Genomic DNA, 24,486 nt, shown 5'->3' on the forward strand with positions numbered 1-24,486 from the left:
ATTTTACAGCAAAGTAAGGTGTGTTTTAAAGATGTTTAATTTTGAAATTCAGTTGATATGAAATGATAGAATTCAATCCAGAGATAACAATAGTCACAGTTATGAAATACCAACTAAGAGAAAGCAGACTTGATATTCTGTCTTAGAAAAGGCTTTTCAAGCTATTTTTAAAGTATCTTCAGACAGCTCACTCCACTTCTACGATGGTGATGATACTGCAACTCCCTTTTAATATTTTCTGTCCACTTATTTCCTAACTTTATGTTCTTTAGAATATCTACATTCATAAAACCAGTTAAAACATGTCTTTGACTCCTGTGTACACATAGCTTTTGCTTTCTTTAGGTTAAGTATATATGAGACTATTTACCAATAATAAATAACAATCTGCCTTCATTCCATGTCTCCTTTATAGCAGGAATTGCCCAGCTAGATCTCAACCCCTTGCAAGCAGGCTGGGATGGCAGGAGTTAACAGCATGACCTACTTCCCAAACTGCTGATTCCTTGGTCCTTCAGCCAATAATAGCTACCATTATAAGATTCTTCCCCTTCTCCCCAGCTATGTGACTGGCATTTGAGTACTTTAAATTCATGACCTTTTAAGCTACATACATCAAATGAAAGACAGGCTTTGTGAGCTGCAGATTTCTGGGCACACAAAGTACTATTTTTGCATTTGTGACACAAGCTACCTACGCCAACAAGCCCTCCAACACTCCAAGTTTGAAGGCAACAAAAATGGATCACCTTCTTTTCTCAGGTGTTCTGTTCAGAAAGTATTGCCAGCAAGTAGATATTCTTTTTTTTTGAATCCCTACATCATGAGAAGAAAAGCATGCAACCTAAGTGCAGGTAGGAAGAACAAGCAGCAGAAATTTATTTAGTTTTGCTCCAGATAAATCCAAATACAGCTAGGTGCATACTGCATGCTGCTTGGATTGGCCACAGACCTTGGCAACACATAGCCATCCTTCCTTTTGGTTCAAGGCAATACAGACTATTTTTTTGGGTTGTAAAAGAACTCTCCGAGGCCCTAATTTCTTTTTTTAAATGGAAAACAAAACAAGAAGAAAAAAAAGAAAAAGAAGCCAGATGATGTAGTGGAAATGCCTGCTGCTTTTGATGTTTGAGTTTTTTTCTGCTGTTCTCCTGCAGCATTGTGACTGCCAGTGGCTACACAGGCTCCTGTCAGGTGTGTGCCGGGTTTCATGGATCCTGTTTCTCATCTTTCCAGAGCAACCTTGAGGCCTGTCACTCTCCATTAAAAGGTAATTGGAAGTAGCCAGATTCTCCCACATACACTGCTGCATTCGCTGGCAAATTCAAAGCCACCTTTCCTCACTCTTCTCCAGGGTACACCCTGTTGCCAGTATTTGCCAGTCACATTCACAGAATAATGAGATTCTGAGAGTGAATGCAAACCCTTGCAAAATCAGTTGATGGGCTCCCACAGAAACTTTATCTCAACAATAAGACAAAGATACATGATTGTTTACGTACTTGAAGACAGCAATCAGCAGGTTTACCAACAGGATATTTGCCACCAAAAGGTAACAGGCCATAATAGCAGGAGTGAGCCAGGCCCCTGGGATGCATGGAGGGAGGCGTTTACCATCATCATCGTAAAGATTGTCCCCACAAGGAGCTGAAGGAAAAACAGGAAAGATATTTTTCACAAATTGCCTGATACTTAAAAATACTATTCACATTTATTTAATGATGGCACATGCATAAACGTTGCCAAATTTTGTCAGTTTATTTCCAGGAGCAACTATGTATAATTTCTACTTCAAATTCTGCTTCTAACTACATTTCCCATATTAGTGAACAGAGAGGCAACTCCTTACTGTACAGCATGGCTTTCTTTTCACATTCCCAGGGATTTTCTTTTTCTCACAGTAATAGTCTAAGAAAAGATCTTAATGTGTATACAGATGTATTAATAGTGGAATTAAAACCAAATTCTTTAATCAAGCCTGTGAGCATACCTTGCCAAATACATAAAAGCATTGCCTTACTGGTACCAGATTGCTGAGTATAAATTCAACCTTTATGAGGGCCCAGGGTATTGAAGAGGTCTTTAATGGCCCTGATTAGCTTCACTGGAGGTTTACACCTATGGCCCCTCTGCACACCTGTCCCTGCCTGAGCTATGTTTCACCCCTACCTCCAGGATGGACCTTGGACCAGTGTTAGTCCCACGGATGGACCCTTCTGTCTCTGGCCGTGTATCCTTTTGCCCCTTACTGGACTCCCTAGATGGATCTCAGACTATTACTTGACCTGTCTGGGGCTGTTAATGTTACCAGCAGGTTAATGCTACCAAAAAGATAAAATTATAAAATGAAAATTATATAGTAACAGCAAAATAAAACTAGTGAGAATGGGACAAAAATTCATAATATAGATCAAACCAATATAAAATAATTGCCTGAAGTAATTCTATGAATACATAGGTTGTCTTGGGTAAGAGCTGTCTTGGAGATGGGTAAATGCAGCAAGTTTGTTCTGTCTGAAAGTGCAGTGCCAACGTATGTGATTTCAAATACAAGTCTAACTTTTGGAACCCTTTCGTAGCAGATAAAGTTTTTGTCAACCACAGGTTCTTTAGCTGTAATCTTAGCAAATGTGAAGTCTGACAGAGCTCATTACAGATTTCGTTATGTGACTAGAAAACCCAGTATTTTTAAACATTTTGCAAAAAAACCCAATGCTTCAACCTCGCTTGAAAAATACTTCAAATTCTTTGAAAGCAGACTAAGCTTATTTACTGAGGTCTCCAAGAGATATTTGGACTGTAATTAATAACATTTATTTTACTTGCTTTTCAAATATCAGACCTACATTTTTTCCTGGTTTTCCTAAGAAAAGTATAGCAGGAAAGTTAAGCGATTCCTAATTTTATTCAAATGGACCAATGAAAGTACTGCCAAAACCACAGTAATATTGTACCTAGGTAATCAAAGGGAATTATACAATGCCACTTATGCATCATAATTTTAAAAAACCCAATTATTTTACTGTTGGTGTACTAGAAACAAGTCTTAGCAACCACTTAAGCTCAGTTAAAACTTCTGATCTGCATTTTGTATTAAAATATTTTTCCTCTGCTTATTTTCAAATGAAACTATTACAGTAGAAAAACAAGATTCACACCTGAATACTGGATGAGCGCTGTAATTAAAATATTGGTAATTAAAATATTAGTAACTAGTCAAGAAAGAGATTAATGAACATAGCTAAATGAGATAATCAGCTCTCCACAGAAACTTACGATTGATTTCCATGGCATAGACTGAACATCATTCCAAAGGAAAGGAATAGAAAAGGAGGCAGGGAGAGAAAAAAGAAAACAATACAGTAATAAAGAAACGGAACCCAAAAAAAGATGATTGGAAATACAGTTCTGCTGCCAAGAAAAGATAAGCAACTCAAATGTCAGAACAGTAGAGACATACGCTGAGAAAAAACATCTTTGTTAAAAATGCATTGCATTCTGCAATTTCCTTTTCATGCTGTTTTCCCCAAATGCTACATATGGCAGCAAACTAATGATAATAATATATCACAAAATGCTTCTGGCAGATGATCATTTAAATATACGTGGTATTTCTGGCGAGTAAACAAAACCGGCATGGTTCACCATGAACACAAAGCAACTCAAAATTATCACACAAAAATCATTCTTTTAGCTATTATGGAAACATTTTCTCCTCTCTTTTCCTTTTTTTTTTTTTTTTATAACCACCCTGGCTTTGAATCTGTCAGCTGTTTCCTTTGAATAGCTATGTTTCCATTAATAGGCATGCTATTGTACACTGCAATAACATCAGTAACATTAATGCCCATTTTGACTACCACTCTGGGCACTTGCTTGCCAATTCCTAAATGCTAAATTTTTGTACGAAAAACCACACCATTGAAGGAAATTCAACCAGGCTTCTCTATTGTTTAAGAATATGATTCTGTTGAGTACTAGATGCTGGTAACTTCTTCTTCGTGCATGTTTTCTAAACAGAGTGAAGTACACAAGAGCTTCCTGGGGTGCATTAGGAAAAGCGTTACCAGCAAATTAAGGGAGGTAATTATTCCCCTCTACTCAGCTCTGGTGAAACTGTATCGGGACTTGTGTGTCTGGTTCTGGGCTCCCCCACAGAAATCAGGCATGGACATACCAGAATACTCCAGTCATGGGCACAGAGGTGATTGGACTATCTGACAAATAAGACAAGACTGAGAAAGCTGGAATAATTTAGTCTGGAGAAGGTCAAGGAGATCTTACCAATGTTATAAATACCTGATGTTGTGTGGGAGAAAAGAACACAGGGCCAGACTCTTCTCAGTGAAAGGAGAAGAAGCAGTGGGCAGTGAGCAAAAGTGGAAAGATGGGAAATGCCATTTAAACCGGGTTGTCCAGAGAGGCTGCACAGTCTTCATCCTTCAAGATACTGTAAACATGACTGGACAGTCCCTAAGCAATCTGGGATAAATGTAATTTACCCTGTTTTGAGCAGGAAAGTTCAACTGGATGATCTTGAAAAGTGCCTTCCAAGCCCAGCAAATTTTGACTTGTGATCTCCAGATTACACCCTATCCTCAGAGAAGCAACTGAAAAAGTCCAACTACCTTCTTCCAGAGGCACAATTTGATGTAATACTTCTTCCATAAACTGTTTACACCCCTGGGCCTTGCCAAAGCCACACATTAGCACTTGAGTCAGCCCATAGCCATCACTCCCCAATGACTTCTGAGGCTGATTTTGTGGTGTGTTTACAGAGAACCACGGACAGATTAGAGTAAAAATTTCTTGCTGAAAGCAAAAAGACCTTCAGGAGTCAGTCCATAGACTTCCACACAGGAGAAATGAACAGAACAATTCTAAGGCAGTGAGAAGAATGCCTTGCATAGCCAGAATTATTTTAATATTAAAACAACTCAAACCCACACACTTCCAAGTTAGTTTATGGTTAGGCTACTGACAGCAAAGCTTCTGACCTGGGAAGGAGCAAGTAGATGAACTTGCACAATCAGAAAGCCTGAACCTTTTGTCCCGCGAATCCTTTGCACTGCTGAAGAAAGATTTCCAATTCAAAGCATGCTGAGTATATAACTGAAAAATGACTGGAAGCATGAGCGAAGCCTAGGACACCTCTTACACTAAAGAGATGGCTGGCAAGGTGTTAGTTTTGATTTATAAGGAAATCAAACTGTCTACACTGGCAAACATTCTTTGTTCAAACTGAAGTAGAATTTGAATGCACATAGTGAGATAAGGGATAGCCTGTTACAGTCACTTCTTCTCCATGGGAGAATTGTCCCACTTGTGAGCCAGGATAAGCTTGGGATCTTTCATGTGCACCAAAACTGCAGTATCAGACTGCAGATGACTGGGTTGACCTTTCATTTGTCAAGAGTAAATTACTGTACCCTAAATTACATTAATGAAACAAGCATTCATTAGGAAAACAAAGTTGATCTGATTGTACACTGTTCAGAAACAGACTAATGACACTTTATTCCTTTCTAAACAATTGAAGTACACTTTAATGACATTTGGTATAAAAGCTTCTCGTGATGATGCATCTTTATGTTTTTGAACTTAGACCTCCAGGTTCTTCAGCCTTCCACTTCCCTACTTGTCAGTATATGCAGGTGACTGAAATAACACATACACAAAGCTAAAACAGCAGCTTGTATAATTTCAGATAAAGTGCAAACTACATGATACACACGAGAAGAGACCAGCTGCACGTTGGACTGTTGTACAGATTTCAAATATTAACACAAAATTAGCAGTAACAGGACAGTTTCCATCTCCTTTAAAATACTGACAGCTATTTTTTTAAACTAAGCAGGTTTTCTATAAGAAAGGCTATTTCCACATCCAAAGCTAATCAAGTGGAGTTGGCTTTTTTTTGCTTTGTTTTCCCATAGGTGTAGAAAAGAACAACATGAATGATTCATGAAATGGAAACATTTCTGAAAGCAGACAGATGTATGACTGGGAGTAAAAATGTATGAGCTCACTGCCTGTGAGTTGGAGATGAAAGGATATGTGTATTTTAACCTCCTGCGCAAGGGATTTTTTTTTTCTTTTGTTGGAACTGACTCTTAGTAGACCTTTGGATGAAAAGAGCATTTCAGAATGATCTCTGTTGATCCCTGTAAGTAAACAGAACACTTAACACTGCCACACTCTTGGACCGGAGAATATTCCAGACTACATCGCTTTCTGTGTTAATTGCATTTGAATATAAACCAAGAGACCAGACAGGCAGGTGGGGAACAGAATATTGTTCCATCTCAGGTCTGCCACAAGAAAACAACAACAATATAATCATAAAGCGAAAACACTACTTCCAAATTAAAAACAGCCTTTAATTTGGATCTGATCATCTGCCTCAGAAACAGGAAACAGACTCTTACTATGAATTCTACTCTTACGGTCTATCTGGTCAGCGAACACCTCTCCGTAGATCATCCAGTAGGGCATGTAGAAGATGTTGCGAGCCAGTCTCCAGGAGGGCTCCTCGTCTGGGTGCAGGATAGCCTGGCGGGCTACTCCAAAGCTCATCAGAACCACAAGCATGATGACCACAAAGTACAGCATGTCAATCATCTGCATGGAGAGACCACAGAGAGGCTCTCAGCATCACCAGGGAGCACAGTGGTACCAGCAGGTCTGTCTGCCAGCATGCATTACAGCAAACAAGAAAATAGCAAGAGAGAATCTTTTTGACATTATTCTTTAAGTACTACTCACAAATTAAGCATACATACAAATGCAGAGAAAGCAGTTACTTAAAGGAATACCAGATTATATTTAAAAATACTTAAAATGCTAAAATCTTTGCTATCCCTGCTCTCCTTTGCATCAAACATGCTATGTTGTGCTTTCAGCACAGACCTCCTCTGTGGTTGCAAAGAAATGATACAATCATTGCTATACCATCTCCTGTGCACAGCAAATGGTTTTCTGGATGATCCTGCTGTATCTGCAATCTGTTGCATGAGTATAACATCTTGTGTGTGCGTGTGAAATTCACATGGCAACTTTTCACAGGCTTTATTCAGAGTCCTACTTGATGGAAAAACCTCTTTTTAAACCAGAATGGAATTTAGTTTCCCATGGAGTTCTTAAAGACATAATTTATAGCAATTTAGGCACTAACCATCTTTCCAATCATCATGACGTAAGGTCCCAGATATTTGTTCACACCAAAGATATCTAGTACTCTAATGTACCAGAAAATGATATCTACGCAGTAAATCACTCTTCCATAACCCATGTAAGGCTGGTTCTGCAGGCGAAGAATCGCTCCTACGATAAATACTGAAATAGCCACCAGGTCAGTAATATTCCAGTATTCCTGGAGCCAAACTTTGACTTTTTGGCTCAACTTGCCAGGCTCTGACATCAGAATCTGAAACAAACAAACAAACAAACATACAACACCGAAATAATTAGAAAAAACTCCAAGTTACATTTTTGTAGAAATGGTCATGAAAAAAGACCAATTTTGTCATATTCAATAGGTATCTGAGGCCCCCTCCACTGTCAGCAAAAATTGTTTCTAGCAAGAATATTTTTAGTTATTAGTATATTTTAGAATATGACACTTCTCTCTCCTGTATGGCTCCTCAACCCTGTGCACAAGTCCATGCCATTATAACCTCTATAATCTCTTCAAATGCGTGAGGTTCTTTCTAAGGATTATGAGATGTTGGTATGGTCAGGCTTTACCTCTCTGACTTTCTCCAAAGCCAATGTCACAATGTAGGAGATGACAATCCATTCCTGGACTGATGGCCACCGTTCCATCCGCACCAAGATGATGTAATTAAATAACATCAAGTAACCAAGGTATGATATCTGTCAAAAAAGCAAAAAACCCTTTATGGACTCTAGGTGACGGATCCTAGGATCCTTCCAAATTAGGCAGCGTTCAATTACTCGAGATGACTTACACACACACACAAAAAACCCCAGTCTCCACTAATCTCCGTTACAAAGTCCTGGATTATTGGTGTAAACCAATAGAGCTAACACTCAGTTTTCTATAACCACTGGTGTAAATGCCAAACTGGTGGTGCTGGTGTCTCCAAGCCGCACAGCAGCCTTTGGTGACCAGCCAAACTAAAAAATTCTGAGACCTTCGATATCCAGACTTAAGAAACCAAAAAGGATTCAATGACTTTGCAGGGAATAAAAAACCTGGAAGCAAAACAGTAACAAACCAGAAGATATTTCAGGGAGAAAGTACAGTTTTCTAAAGAATGGAATATTCAGTGTGAAATGTTTATCCACCACTCAAGGCAGGTATAAGGCAGAACAGGGAGTAAAGCTTTGAGCAGCACTTGCCTGGAGGGGCAGGGAAAATAAAGAGCCATACATCCCACTTGTTTTCTCCACTCTGTAATGATGTGGTTGAGCCCATCTAGGCAGAATTCACTCTACAGCTGAAGCCAGAGGCATACAAACTTCTTTTATCAGTCCCTCTTCCTACACTTGTTACTTAAACCCATCTATATGGGTTTAAGTAGGTTTGCAAGTGTTTTGGTTACTTTAAGTAGCTCCCAGTCTCAGGAACAAGTTTCTTGCTGAAGCCTAACTCAGTAAGAGCAGGGAAGGCTGCATCTGTTTCAGAGAAGAAACTCCAGACAGAAGGCAGTCAAATGCTCTTAGCTGAGGGGCCTGATAATGCATGAAAGCAAAGCCCCCTTAGCTCTGTTCCCTAATAATTTTGCTAATTAGCACATTCATAGGAACCTGTGTGTTGAGGCTAAGTGGGAAATATTCAGCTGCTGAAGACCCTTACTTGCACAAGAAAAAATATTTCCTTCTCTGCAGGAAGCAGGCCTGCTGCAATGCCCTCCACACTGGCACAGCCATGGGCCTCCAGCAGCTAAAGGAATCACAGATGCTGCGGAACATATGACCTAGACAGCTGAATTATCTCATTTGTTGAAAGAAGCAAAACCAGCAATTCCAAAGCATTCTAAACCAGGCCCTTTGTGCCTGGGGCTTTTTTAGTCTACTAAAATGTAATTTCTTTGCACTGTAAAACCATGTTGAATACTTTTCTTTGAAATTAAATAGGAATTTCACTTTTAAATTATTAACTCAGGCAGCAGAAAGGGATCAATATATTGTGTGTGATTAATATGTGCTAAAACTAAAAACCTACATATTATTATGACCTATCAGGTATCAGGCATCCTAATTTTGAACACATAGGAAACCAGTATCTCTTTTACAGGGGACACACAAAATTTATGAGCAGTAGCATGAATATATATTCTGTTTTATTGTAACAGTTTAACACCAGATAATTCTTGATGCAACAAATCGAAAACTATATGCATGTCAAAAATAAGTATTTGACTCTAGATTGGTTTAATTGTTTTAGTAAAAGTACCTATTAAGTCTTAGCAGACTGGGATCTGTGCTTCCATCTAGGCTGCACCCATCTGAGCAACAGGGCAAATGGTACTGATACTATAGGGTTACTTCTTGGGTTCTAAAGGACATTTCAATGCAGAACAGGACCTTTAGAAAGCAGAAGAATCCAGCCTAGTTTGGATTGAGTGACTGCATTGTGGAGCTTGCACTTAGTTTGGTGTATTCCACACAGAGCCTCCTTCACAGCACATAGGAGCTTTAGAGGCTGACAACATAAACTTCAGTTGTTCATTCTGTTTCACTGTCCGCATTTTTCTCTAAATAAAGCGAGTGCTTTACTCATCAGGTTCCATGAAAGTCAGTAAAATATTTATTTATTTATTTACTACATGGTTATTACTTTTTCACTGGAATCCTTTCAGTTTCACAGGTGTGAGAAAAACAATCACTATCAGTTTAACTATCATGACTTACTGTGTAGAACCAAAATTTTACGATAGGTGCATTATAGAACTCATAGATCTTTGTTCCAATTGGAAGGCTCTGTTGTTTTTTCTTTCCATTCTCTTCATCCCCTTTTCGGGAGCCTGTATCTGCATTTGCATCCTGGAAGACCAAAGTTGTCAGATTTCATCAATATACAGGAGTAAAAATAGTAACTTTTCCTCAACCACAGCCTCAGCCAAGTGTTAACTACGCAGGGATTCCCCTGAGCAACAGACCTCTTTAAAAGAGTATATAAATAGAATTCCATAAATCCATGGAACTACACAGACACTTCATGTGCTCTGAGAATCCAGTCTATGCACTCCAAACTTCTTCACTCATTTTATCCCACAGAGGCAGTTGAGATATTAACCTGAGTGAGCTACAGCATAATCAGAAAGTCAGAAAAATGAGCACTCTTGAGATATTAGAACTTTCTAATAATGTCCATTACTGACCACGTTTTCCTCCTCCTTTTCTTTGCCCTCCTCATTTTCTTTTGATGTCTGGTAGGAATAGTCATCGTAACTCCGATACTCTAGGAAAAGGATGGTGGGAGGGAAGAGAATTCCCATTATAACCTGTAAAAAAGAAAGAATTCAACTCAGTATTTGTTTACATTATGGATTTCATAACAAGGTAGGTCCCAAACCAAAATTTTCCTTTGTATAGTATTCAAGATAGTCTGCCGTCCTCAAGCCTAAAAAAAATGAGTAAGTACTTAAGAGGCAATAAGGTATTGCATAAATATGTCACCCTGGAAAGCCTCCCATCTCCACAAATACTCTGCAATTAAGAAATTGTGCTCCAAAACTAGTGTGCAGAGAAATGTCATGGAATGGACACGGTGGCAGTTAGAAGAGGCGTTCAGGTTTGTTACTGGAGTTTATAGTTACTTCAGTCACCAACTATACTTAGTTTTAATAGTTAAAAAAACTATGAAAGGTAAAAGAATCTTTGCAGATTGCACTGGGAGAATTCTCTTACTATATGAGATTGCTTAGATACAGAAACACAAGCCAAAGTGTAGAAAAGGAGCAGAGAAAAGAAGGCAGGTAATGAAACTAGAACAAACATCAGAAGGTTGATTAATTCATTGGAGAAAGGAAAATTAAATAAACAGATTTAGAAAGTACCATGATGCAATGTGAAAGGCAAGACAATTGCCTGAAGATTTTAAACAGGTTTAAGAGAGAGATATGGGAAAGTGGAAATAAACTGAGAATGGCAGAGACAGTACAATGTGTATGTCAGCAAACTTGGGAATCTGACCTGGGAAGACAGATACAGCACTTTGTCAGTAAGGGGGATTTAAGGAAATAAGGAGGTGAGCAGGATGGGCCTCCATATGGGTGACAGCAACTGCTTAACTCAACAAAGAAAGGATTATATTCACATAAAAACACACACAAGCAAACACTGCTCTGCTTTGTTAGCATTGACTCACTCGTGTTTCTCTTCTGTGAGAGCCCCCTCACATTACTTGTCTTTTTGTAAATCAAACAATTAGGAAATATTAAAATCAGTAAGGGAGACTGCATCATCAAATCACAGAAGCAGGAAATAAAAATCACATGGTTTCACACAATGCAATTGCACAGATTTCACTCTTTTCAACACTGAGTCTCAACAGTGTCTTCTGGTACGATATTAAGCAATATAAGAAGCATGTGTTCACATCTGGTTCATTTTATCTCTATTCCCATTGCATGGACCCCTAATGATATTTTTGCTTGTATCCCACTAACTTTTAATAGAAGGAATATGTTCTCATTTAACAAATCTCATGCTTTATTGAAAGCCACAACTTCTCTCTCAGTTTCCAGTCATGTTAAGTCTTTCATGGAGTTATATTTTCCTTTGTCATGGTGTAATGTTTCTTAGATATCCTGAGTTTGGAAACAAAAGAAATTAGCTTTAAAACAGGTATGTTCTTAAAACATCTCTAAGTAAGCCATTTTTTCTATGCAAACACTATGTATAACAAAGTGCTCCATGCAACAAACTCTCTTTGGAAATGATGCAGAACAGAAATACCTTCAGGCCGGGGTTTTTCCGCATGCGCAGTCGCCCCATCCACATGTCTGTTAGGAGCATCTGGCTGCAGGTGTGAGCAATGAAGTCCCTGTGTTTAGCTGCCACAGCCAACTTCAGGCAGGTAGAATTACTCCAGTTTTTCAGTTCATAAGTCAGCAGTTTCATGGCAATCTGCTCATCATGTTTATAGGACTGATCCAAGAGTTCAACAGCCAGCTGGCCAAAATCTCTGGAAGATACAAGATAAGATCAGTGAAGTTTGACTTAGAAATCTGTTTGTTTTGGGGTTTTAGTTCTGTTCACTGGGCATCATGTTTATCCACAAGAAGAACTGATCTCAAACTTGATCTGCAATAGTCTATGAAAGTTCCAAACAAACTGTTAGTGAACAGAGGGAATTCACTTAGACCAGTAACATCTTAAAGGCAGTTTAGATCTATCATCAGATACTCCTTAATTTATGTGAGTTAAATTATTAAATTCTGAAAATAACTTTGTGAAATAAAACTAGCTAGTTTTACAGAGAGAAGCTGAAGAAAGAATGCATTCTGTCTGAAAAAATGCAAGTCTTCTTGAGATCCCAAGACCATATTTTGCCTTGTCTATAGTTGATAAATTGGCTCCAAATGGCACTCTGTGAAACTACATTCTAGAAATGAACTGTACTTAACTAAAAGTAACTCATCTCAGCAAGCTTGTATCAAATAGACATAAAATCTGCTCTGTGTCTACTAACTTTGAGTTGTTGTCCAGATCCTGAGAGATGTCATCCACCAGCTCACTCTCAGAAGACTCATGGGCCATAGACTTGTAGAGTTTACAAGCCACAAGTGCCTTGGCCATGGATTCCTCCCCTCGCTGCCAAAGGAAAAGGGCCATCTTCTGCCGTTTCATAAGCACAGCCCATACCATCAGCTCATGAAAGGGGTACTGAAAGCGGCTGACTTCTGGGTCATCCACATCAATATCAATCTCTTCCTCCTTTTTCTTCTTTTTCTTCTTCCCTTTGGTGGGAGGCTCATCATCCTGGGAAGAAAAGAAGAAAAATTATTCCCATTAGTTTCTAATAGCTCACCTGACAACAGCACCATGCACGGAACAAGTAATGAGAGGACATATTAATATTCAAAGTTCTAACTTTGTTTTGCTGTTTGCTACAATGAATGCAATACGACAGAGCATGCACTGGGCAAGCACACACAGACTCGTATTTTATTCAGGGTGCTGTTTCTTGTACACATAATTACAAGTCACCCATCCTGGAAAAGTGCAGTAGAACCCCTTGGTACCAAAGGTATCCCTTCAGACTGCATTGTTAACAGATCTCTACTGCATGTGGAATTGCACAGGCTGGTCTGCAACAAATTAATACTTAATTAATTCCTCTGCAGTGTCAGTGGGGCTTTAACAAAGCTGAATTCCCTATGGATAGGCTCCACTGTAATTTCTGATTCCATATGTCTCTGCCTATTCCTGCAAAGCAGTGCTGCACATCTTACAGGTACTTTTCAGACTGACATGCAGGTCATGGCAACATGCAAAAGGCAAGGACAGGCACACAGCACCCTTAAGAACAGCAAGATACTAAAGAGAAGTCTTCACCTTGGAATAAGCAATCTCCTCTTATGCATGCAGTGCACACGGAAGGTACTAAGTATCCCATTTCTTAAAGGGATAGGGAGGATAGACCATTACTACAGGAACCAACATGGAAGTAACTGAAGGGAAGTAGTAACAATGAAGCAGGATCCTGAAGGAAGAAAAGCCATGATTGGGAAAATTAGGGTTTAAAAAATGTAGGAAGAACATTGCATATATAAGTGTAGAGAGAACTCATCATCATTGTAGATCTTGATTCGAGTCTCAGAAGCAGACTGCAGGTAAAAGAAATTTCTATTTGACAAAATCAGTTCTTGTTCAAGCAAGCTCAGCATAATGCACTATTTTTCAACAAAATGTGAACTTAAATCCAAATTCAGAGTTCAGCCTCCCACTCCAAGTTTCCAAAGATGACTCTTCAGCTCAGCAATTGAACATCTACTTCTTCAGCAGTTTTAAGAACTGCAAGTGGTGACCTCTGTCTTCTATGAAAAATTCAGGGGTCATTAATTGCACTAAGTATTGACCATCTCTGAAGCAGAGGACATAAAATCTCAGATGGAGGACCAAAAATTACGTCCTCTACACACTAGGAAAATCGAACAAAAACAAACCCCTGTGTAAGATAGTGCTGAGGAGTCTAAACTTCTGTTTTAGAGCTGCTAAGACTGGAAATGAAAAAAACCCAACCCAACCACATGGAGTCACAGCAATTTACTGACCACTTCAGCAAAGACATGTAAATGTTCTTTTAACTTTTTCTTTCTCTTGGAAGAAGGGCTCTACCTGCTGTCAAGTGGAAAGAACACTTCAGTCTGTGCCACATAAAACATTTCTCACTGAAAGAAATAGGAAAATCAAAATGTGCTTTTGGAGAAGCACTGTGATCAATGCTGATCTAAAAGGGTCGCACCTCTGAGGGGCTGAGCTTTCGGCCTTGAGCCAGTAGAAAAAAGGAAGCTAATCAGAGATATTAAACACAACCCCTTTCTGAGGTTCTCTACAGATTTTATCTGTTGAGAAAAAAGCTGTTTATCTGCCTGGGAAAATAAGGGCATTTATGTGTGGGTATGATTCACATCGACTATAAGACAAGCAGCATGAACACCTACTGTGTTTGAGCACTATCACAGCATTAATAAAATCCCACTTCCTAGAGAAATGCACCTGCCTACTGGTGTCAGTGCTTTCCTGGTCTATAGTGATTTTATTTTTTCAGAAACAAAGGCAACTACCTCCAAAACAGAGTGAGTTTTTAGGCATCATCCCAGATTTGTTTCTGCTCAATTACGAATTTCTGCAGACACAAGCAGTTGATGTAGGGGCTGGACCCAAAATTCTGGATCAGCCTCACTGTTTACAAAGCATGGTGCCATCACAGTAGCAAGGATGTTTTATAGTGGAGGACAGCATCTGACCACCTTAGTTTTCACTTCAGTTAAATGTTTACTCTATGCCAGAACATCATTAAGCACAGAAATTGTTATTTCATGGTTAAAGGAGATTTTGCCACAAGTAGCACTGCTGACTTACATTCTCTTTTCAATGGCATTAATGTATACACATGAACAATTAAACCTATGATACGTTCCAACATGAAGCGTGTTATTACACAACAGTGCTAAAAATTGCCTGAAGACTATTAAGCAGAGCTTCAGGCAGTTCTAAAGATGCTATCCTAAAAAAACGGTCAGAAGTATTTCATACAATGTTTGCAAAATGGAATATTCTGTCTAGTTGAAATTTTCTGTAAATCACAGCAATAATGAAAAAGCTAAGACCAAGAACAGGCACATAGCACCCTTAAGAACAGCAAGATACTAAAGGGAGTCTTCACCTTGGAATAAGGAATCTTCCAAATGAAGAAATGCTTTGATAAAACCAGTATTTTAAATAAATAAACTTACCTCCATCCCCAGTAGTTTAAGAGCTTTTGGCTGAATATTAAAAAATAGAAAAGAAAATCAGTTAGATGGGAGGAAAATTTGAAAGACCAAACAATACCAAGCAAACCCATTTTCATTTACAAATGTACAGCATTTATTATGAAACTTACTGTTATAAATAATGGTACCAGTAATCCTGCAATTAGTTACTCTTCATTTTAACTGTATTTGCAGGAATGCAATGGGTTAGGAAATATCTATCCTGCACTCAAAGGAAAGATTTTTATTCAGACTGAAGAGTTAAATGAATCATTTGATAAATAGTGCTTTGAGAATTAGAATCACCACACGGTCACAAAAGCTCAAAAAAAAAATAGTGCTTCTAAACACACCACAGTTAGAAAGGCTTGGATTATAAACTACTGGAATAGGAGGAAATTCACCTCCAGATCAGTGTATTCACCACCTCCCGTGTCCTCACATCCTTTAACACAGATGTCTTACAACTTTCTTATATAACTTCACTCTTGGAGTTTCAACTTCTACCTTGCAGCATTTCCTTAGAATTTCATATGCAGTGTTTCACAAAAACAAAGGAAGAGAGTATTACTTATTTTTTACCATCAGCACAATGGCCATACCCAGAATGAACTCATTCTTACCCTCTTCGGTCCAAATAAATTATTATAAAGAGTCCGAAAACTTTTCCGAGTATAGTTGCAGCGATAGGCTCCACCCATGAGATATTCCAGGACAAGACCAATATCTATTAGGCTGATATGATAATCTGGTGGAAGATTTCCCTACAAAAAAACCCCCCCACAACTTAATAAGGATTTAGGATAAGAAAACATGACATTGATTAAATTGCTTGGCTAGACATACGTCATGATTAAACTGGCATATGGGTATATTTACAGCCACTGGGTTCAGTCTTTGAACATTTGTATGAAATCATTGGTAACTGATTCACCTAATGAAAATTTTTGGGGTCACAGATTTTTGGTTTTACTGTTAGCAGAATTCATAATTGTGAACAAATTTTCATTTGATTTACTCATATATCACTGTCCATGTAAGTTTACTTTGTTTACAAGGGTCATATTGACGAAATTAAGAAACTTTGTACTGATTATCATTAATCCTGTATAAAAGCATGACAATTTCATGGTGAATATCCTGACATTCATACTTTACATACTTTTTAATGGAAACTTAGGTTTCATCATATTATCTACAGTTGAGACTACAATGCAGACCATGATTAATGTGCAGCCCAGAATCAAAGCAAAAGGCAGATTCTAATTTTGGCAGTTACAGCTAAAGCTGGATAATTGTATTGACTCCACTGGAAAAAAACCCAGTGCTTCATTGTACAAGCTACATCCTACAGCAATGACTGATTCTACAGCACCACTGAGCAGCTGCTATGATAAAACAATTACATCCTAAGGAAGCACATCACCTCCAAGTTAACCCAACTGAGTCCCCGGGATTGCCGCTGAGGGAGGGAGCATGAAAATACAATGAAAAAGAGGAGAGACAGACAGACAGCAGAATGCAGAGGAACATTAGTAACACTCAAAGTGACAACACGGAATGAGAAGAGTGTTAAACAATGAAGCAGATGAATATGAATTATACATTAACACAGTACTGCATAATTCTCACATCTGAACCTCCCAGGAATAATTGGGAGTTTTCCTTGCTGAGACAAATCAGGCGACTTCAGCTGAATTCCACTGAATAAAAACTTCAAAACCTCAAAGAAAGAGAATACGACAAATCTCACAATGACCCTCCCTATTCACGTATAATGAACAAATTTTCATGTAATGGAAACAAATGAGTAACAAACTTAGGACAGAAGAGATTTTCTCTCAGGTAGAAGTTGGACTGGTGGGAGAAAAGTAACTAGAAAACACACAAGGAAACAAACAAAAGGGAACAAATTCTGCGTTCATGGGTGAAGCTTCCAGTTAACCTAGCAGGTCTTCCCTTTCACTCCTCCCCTGTAATGCTGCATTGGGAGCTTCTTGTAGAGAAGAAGCATCAACCTAAATCTCAAATGCCATATTACACTATAGGAGCTTAATTTAGTTAACGCCTTAGTTTTTAAATTACTAGCACTACCATACCTGATTTAGACTGATGTCACTGTTTGCCACAGGAAGACATTTAACTTTGCTTTTCTTAACAGCTGCCATCTACTTTCAAATGCCTGCTCCCCCCATGCTATGCTTGCTTTTACTGTTGATTTACATGGCTAATGCAATCACAGAAATGTAACACTGCTTACCTTTTTCACATCTCTGACTAGCAAATGCAGTGTATTTGGCGGACCCAGCCTCTGAAACAAAAATAATTCATGATCCATTAGAGCTTCAATTCTTCACATTTTTGCAAACATGAACATAATTAGTGATCTGGCACCTTAAGCAGAATTTTAGACAACAACCATGTGCTATCACACCACAGAGGGGTGAAAAGAAGGAACTGAGTTACAGTGAGGAATACCTTTCTAGCAAGGGCTGCGTAATACCCTTTTTTATAAACCTTTCTGTGGTGATTCAAGGCACATGCAATACAGTGGCAAAGATACCACAGGGCATTTTAGTATTCCTGCTCACTCACAGTATTATAAAGTTCCTCCAGGCGAGGAATAGTCAGGAAGTGCTGCATGTTCACTCCATTCTCAATAAGCAGTTTCACAAAGTCCACTCGATCCAGGACCAGTGCATCCAGCATAGCCTGCTCCAGGGAATTCACCTGAATAGCAGAATGAAGAATGTTAGACCACGTGAGTACAAACGAGTTCGTTGGGTAACAACCACATCCATTTTCACTACTTAGGATATGGACTGAGTTCCCAAATATGTTGATTAGTCTGTAGGTAAAAAGGAATTTAGAAAGTAACATTTTACCCATATGCAAGTGAATAGAGATAGCAGAGTTTTCCAAACCTTCAGCAATGTAACTGCAGCTTTCAGTCTTTCAACATGTGGCTTTCAATCATTTTGTTCAGTACTTTTAACTAAACCAGGCATACCATGCTTGACACATTATGTGAAAAAGGGATTTACTTGCTCAAAAGTGAATAGGAACAAGTTAAACTAACACATACACAGAAGGATGATGTTCACTGGTGTTCTTACTTCCTTCTGACAACTGCAGGGAAGAAGATGCTGCACCTCAGTAATAACTTGTACTGTTGAGGTATGGCTGCATGTGGTGCATGTGGGATGAGAGAGGGATTCTTGGCTCAAACACTGAACAGTATTTCTGCAGAATCTACTGCTGATCTTGTGGAAATGTGCAAATGAGTGTTCTACAGAATGAAAGTGTGTATTTTCCTTCTCTCTTTGTACCTCAGAATGAAAAAAATCTTCAACAGTTTTAATACAAATACTTTCATCTCACCCAGTTCAGGAGTTCAAGTTTTCTTGGGTCTATTTCTTCTTCTGGTTCTTCTTTTGCTTTTCCTCCCTTTTTCTTCCCTTTTCCTTTCCCTCTGCCTGCTTTAGTCTGAGGTACTGGAGATTTCTTCTCCTTCTCAGGAGCTGTACCATCAGGAGCTGTAAGGCTTCCTAAAGGCTGTATTTATAATGCATTAAAGTATTAGAAATCTAATTGATCGCACAGTAACTATTTAATTGAGCACACTCCTACCAAGCTCACCCCCCAGTCACCACTTCTTACATTGAGTCAACTAAAAATGATAATTTCTCTAAGTTTAATGGTCTTTTTGCATAGTCACAGCTTGACCTTTTTTTTAGACTAAGTTATGTCTAACTTAGTAACATTGAAAGTCAAAGCATTGAAGGAGATTGAATGGGGAGGATTTCTCTCAAAAAATAAAATCAGTGTGAGAGGATTGGGACACTTCAGTTCCTTTGCTCTCTCTGAAAGCAGTAGTTGTCAAAATAAATAGCAACAAGAGCGGGACAGAAAGAGTTTAGCAAGAATGCTGCATGATGCCAAATAGCATCCATACTGCAGAGCAGAGAGGAGAGGACGGAGAGCCACTCACTCGTTCATTTCTGTTCTGCAGACAGTATTTCTGTTTATACCTCTGGACACACTTTTAGTCTTCACCAAAAGTCCTTCCCCTTTCCAACCTATCTTCCCAGGGCAGAGGCACACATTCACCACACTACTTGTCGGTGATTTGGAGGCTTAACTTGCTCCAGATGATGCTTAGGTTACATAAACTCCACAGACAAGAAAACTGAGTTACAACTACCCGTGCTCTGCACCGACAGCTATTGGGACCAAGCCTTTAACAAGGTTTCTTTCCTGGGGTTTTAATAGTCTTAAAAAACTCTCCTCTGCCCAACTACCACAAATCCATTCAAAAGCCTGGACAAAACTGCAACTGCCAAGTGGCAGCAAAGGCTAGTCTGAAAGCAATCTCTATGAACCTGGAATGACAGTGAATCCCAACTGGCTGGTACTGCTTCCACAAACTGCTGCACAGTAGAAGTATGAAACAGGCCAAAGCAGTAACATGCTTCAGTTCTTGGTGGAGCCTCTGAATCTAACCACAGTAATATGGAGATTGGGACACTCCATCCAATTAAACATTTGGTAGTAGTTATACTTCATAATCTTTAGGATTATTAAATCCTCTCTGTAAGAGCATTTTCATGAAGCTTGAATATTGAAATCATCACATTACTAGAAGCGAAGGAATAAAACTGCATATGCAGCAACATTTTAAAAAAATTGATTATACAGGCTTCCAAATGAAATAAATCTATCCATTATGCACAGTATGCACATGAATAGTATTCCTTTGAGTGTCATTTTATTGCATGGTTTCAAGAAAGACGACTAAGCAAAAAACCCACTGAAATTCTTTCCCTCATTCTTACAGCCCCTTTCAGGCTGCTTTCCTCATGACACTTTACAGTAATTCAGCATCAGATAGCTCACACTGTAAAGCAAAGAACATCAATACAGTGAGACGTGAAAGTGGCTTAAATAGAGGATTTTAGTTATGCAGATGAATTGCAGTGTTTCACCATTGCTGCCAGTGCAGCATCAAAATCCAAGGTGTAAATATTACATGACTTAATTTGAAGTACTGACAAACAAAAAGGACAAAGAAAACTTTGTCTTACTGGCCAGTGGTGTCCAAAGACAAAGATCTGGCTGCGTGCAATGTCTACACGATTCCAGGCCAAAGCCAGGCTGAGTTGGTCTGGAGCAGATGCATTGGTACCTAAAGAGAAACACACAGATGTTTCATATTTCACACATGATGAAACAAGACTGGACAACCTTCTGCAATAACTAGAAAACAGCAAGCCTGGCTCTACATCATACTACCATCAATAATTCTGCCACAAGGCAGTGGATTCATCAAATCAATTTATAGCATCTTCCATTTAACCCATAATCCTAATTTCCAAGGGATTAATGAGATTATCTCCCCCTTTTTTTAAAGCTTCCACAAAGACTTTTATTCTGATGCTAAAGACAGACATTTAACTCTCCTAAAAGACCCCTCTCAGCTCTTCTGGCTGATACTGTGGATAAGAGTGTAAAAATTCTTCTCTTTATTCCTTAGCTTTGGGGACTCCAGTGATCCCATACTGAGCAAGTATCAACTATTATATACCTTCAGGCAGAAAACAGTTGTTTCAGCAAACATAACAAACCTCAAATAAATATGGAGCCTATCCTATTGCTCTAAGGTTCAAACTGAACAATCTGAGATCTGGAAAAATCCAGGTAGCCTTTTATCTTCCCACTTTTTTTTCCCTAACTTTATTAATGTATGCTAGAACTGCAATAGAATGAGCTAAAATATCAGCAGTACAGTTCTTGCAACACTCTCATCCCAGGCTTTCAGGGGAGGAAAGCCACACAAAACTTTCAATCTAGATTTTATGATTCACACTAATCTGAATTTGAACCAAACACGTTCAGGTACTTGTCAGAATCCAAGTGAAGAAATCAAAGATTTAAACACGAAGAGTGAACCTCAAGAGTATAGGAATGTCTTCTTGTGCATCCTAAGTGCTTGGAAAACCCACCTTTGAGGAGAGCAGTTAGGATGGACATCTCAATGTCGTGCTGCCCTTCGGAGCCCATGCGGAACACGGTGATCTAAAGGGCAGCACAAAACCAAACACACAAAATTACAACACAGGAAGGAGAGAGACTAAACATGTGGATAGAAAATAGAGCAGAATGGTGCACCCTTATTATTTCCTACAACTTAAGATTTTTCAAAAAATACAGTTCCGCTAAATTTTTCTTTGAAATTTAATTTTTGCTAAAGTGTTTAATGAAATTCTTTCAATGATGTTATCCTAAAATATCCCTGCATTAGTAAGCATGACACACTTGATGAAAATCTTCACCAAACTGTGAATTTTAAAAAGTGGTGACAAAACTGCCATGCAGAACTGATTGTTTTCTGATGGTTCTATTACTTTCCAGTAGTAATGGAAATGGAACTGCTAGTTACCCAAGATAATTATCATAGCCTCCTTTTATTGATGATAACACTCAAATATTTTTTAGCTGCAGGATGTATTACATATGACAATCAAAAACATAGAACCAAATAAAGAAAAGCAATTATTTATAGTCCCATTTGCTTTGTTCGGTCCATTACAATTCAATGGTTTTTAAAATAGTAATTAATGTAAATCTTAGCCATTTAACTACCTATTAGAAGATTCATAATTTAGAAGCAGAATAACCAAATATTCTGTTAACAAAGTTAATACCGAATGCAGACCAAAAAAACCCCAAATGCTTCATTTTCCAAAAGTAACTATTCACATTAATTATTGAGAATAGTAATTTTCTCAACAGTTAGAATATATTTTGCATAAATGCAAAGCTACATGACATTAGAAAAACTATAGAAAAAACATTACTAATTAACAAGAACAGACAAAACTATCAACAGAAAACCATAACTGTAAATCTGCTTAGGCTGCACAGCCAGTGTCTGAATTTTGCTGAGTAAACCAGGCCTGCTCTGATGCACATTTTAAATTCAAGACAGTCTGACGAAGGCAGCTGTGGGCTCTCTTCTCTCAACCAATTTTTCTAGGAAGGCTGACTCTGTTTCAGTCAGCTTATCAGAGTCATGTTTATTACCAACCTTACTTCTAATGAAGTTTTATGTATGGAACTCACGTTGGCTTCATATTTATAAAAATTCACTGAAACAATTAGTCAAACACTCAAGGATTCATTTTGCCTGCAAAGGCACAGTGAACACAATTTCAATACACTGCTTCCAGATCACAGATGTGAATATCAAAGACTTTCTTTTCCTGAGCACACTTTTCTCTGCAGCTGGGATATGGGAGACAGGCAGGAACCTAAGCGAGTGGTACAGCACATAGAGCAGACCTGCAGCAAACCAGGAGCAAGAAAGGGTGGGATCTTCAGGAACACAATGTTTCAGTTGCTTTTGAAAGGCCTGAAAAGTCCCTTTTCCAGGAAGGAAAGGCTGTTAAAGAGTAACTATGTCAGAAAACCAAAACTGTGTTGATGCACTCTAAATGCTGCCTGCTCCTACGAACCTTTTCTTCAATTATCTTTACTTTCTGCAGCTGATCTTGGGTTTAGTGCATTATCTCAGTGTCTTAGTCTGCCTTGCTGAAGTCTGTGGAAAAAGATTCCTACCATTTTACACAGGGGAAGAAATTTGTTTTTGAGGCTCTCCAGAAGATGGAATCCCTTCTTGGCCTATGCTTATGAATGAATGTGTACATTTAATAGAGCTACATGGAAAAAAAAAGTTTAAACTATAACCCTGTGAAAACTGCACTTGAAAGTACTCTATGAAGTTTGGTCATAGAAATTACTTTTGTGAACTACTTTTAGGAAACTTACAAGTTCTTTTTTTTTCATGCACTCCATAAGAATGATGAACAGCTGATGAGCTTGATTCCTGTTGTAGTTAAAGGTTTTCTGGATGGTAACTAGAAGCTGGTCCCTAAGAGATTCATTTATTATCCTGAATGAAAAATGAGACATAAAAGAAGACACTGCCAGAATGAATAGATATTCAGAAGGCCTGCTGTTCAGGAAACAATAATATACAGGTATTCCTCTTATATATCATAGATACACTTCTGTTAACAAGTTCAGTCTTCAGGATTTTATCACTAGGCCTTACAGGATCCCTACCTTTGCTTCTAAATGTTCCAAGTCCCTTTGCATATAGCTAAAAACCCCCAAATACTTCACATTTCTGATATATCACCTTGGTTATTGTCTCAAACAGAGGACTAAACTTGCTAGTGCATCTGAAACTTCATAATACCCAACTGAGAAACAAATGAACAATCCAAAAGATAATTAAAGAAATTAGACTGAAAACATCCTAGAAAGGTCAGAAATGCTTGATCTCCCAAAGCAATATGAAACAGCCCTTCCATTTCCTAATAAAACACACGTATTTTCAGATTATGGCAAACATTACTAGCAGGTCTGTGAGAGATTCAGTAAAATTCAAAGTTCACTGTGAGAAAATGATTGGACTGACAAAAATTCTCATTATAGATCTGCCTTACTAGATGAACACATTTATCTTAACATAATTATTGGAGAAGAAAATTGGACACTGCATCATATGCACTGGGAGGGAAAGTCATGCAGTGAGCATCTCAGACAGACTAATCCTGATAAGCTCTTTCAATTGCCTATGAGCTTACAGGAAGAATGAATAAGAAAGATTAAAAAAAAGAGCAAAGTTTGATCTAAACTAAGGAACCTTGTTAGACAGAAAGGAAAAGAAAGTTGCTGAATCATAAATACTGTTGGTGCAATTGAATATGTGCTATGTCTAAACACCAACAAAATCCAGCGTAAGAGCTGCTCTCCTAATTCAGCAAGTAACATCCACACTGCTTGCAACACTACTTGTCTGCTTAGTATTTAATCCAAGCTAAGCTTCAACTTCAGTCAAGTAAAAAGGGTCTATCTTCAGCACAAGACAGGTATGCCATATCCTAATTAAGACAATATACTAGGTGTTTGCCTGTAAGGCAAAAGCAAAACAGTGAAGGAAGTCCAACATTTCCTCAGCTGGTCTGGC

General features: G+C 38.4%; 1 protein-coding gene across 1 annotated transcript in view; it reads right to left on the bottom strand.

Annotated features, from left to right (window-relative positions):
* TRPM1 (transient receptor potential cation channel subfamily M member 1) overlaps window positions 1-24,486 on the bottom strand; it is a 108,737-nt gene that overhangs the window by 7,464 nt on the left and 76,787 nt on the right. The window contains exons 11-26 of the mRNA XM_069026034.1: window positions 23,280-23,403; window positions 21,455-21,527; window positions 20,537-20,637; window positions 18,834-19,007; window positions 18,048-18,182; window positions 17,713-17,763; window positions 16,076-16,216; window positions 15,435-15,464; window positions 12,665-12,954; window positions 11,929-12,157; window positions 10,350-10,472; window positions 9,880-10,011; window positions 7,747-7,875; window positions 7,175-7,426; window positions 6,447-6,621; window positions 1,503-1,647 (exon numbers count right to left, since the gene is read on the bottom strand). Of these exons, the coding sequence (XP_068882135.1) occupies window positions 1,503-1,647; window positions 6,447-6,621; window positions 7,175-7,426; window positions 7,747-7,875; window positions 9,880-10,011; window positions 10,350-10,472; window positions 11,929-12,157; window positions 12,665-12,954; window positions 15,435-15,464; window positions 16,076-16,216; window positions 17,713-17,763; window positions 18,048-18,182; window positions 18,834-19,007; window positions 20,537-20,637; window positions 21,455-21,527; window positions 23,280-23,403 (2,304 nt within the window). The remainder of the gene's footprint in view (window positions 1-1,502; window positions 1,648-6,446; window positions 6,622-7,174; window positions 7,427-7,746; window positions 7,876-9,879; window positions 10,012-10,349; window positions 10,473-11,928; window positions 12,158-12,664; window positions 12,955-15,434; window positions 15,465-16,075; window positions 16,217-17,712; window positions 17,764-18,047; window positions 18,183-18,833; window positions 19,008-20,536; window positions 20,638-21,454; window positions 21,528-23,279; window positions 23,404-24,486) is intronic.

Source organism: Aphelocoma coerulescens, chromosome 10, assembly GCF_041296385.1.
Source record: "Aphelocoma coerulescens isolate FSJ_1873_10779 chromosome 10, UR_Acoe_1.0, whole genome shotgun sequence".
NCBI classification, from domain to species: domain Eukaryota; kingdom Metazoa; phylum Chordata; class Aves; order Passeriformes; family Corvidae; genus Aphelocoma; species Aphelocoma coerulescens.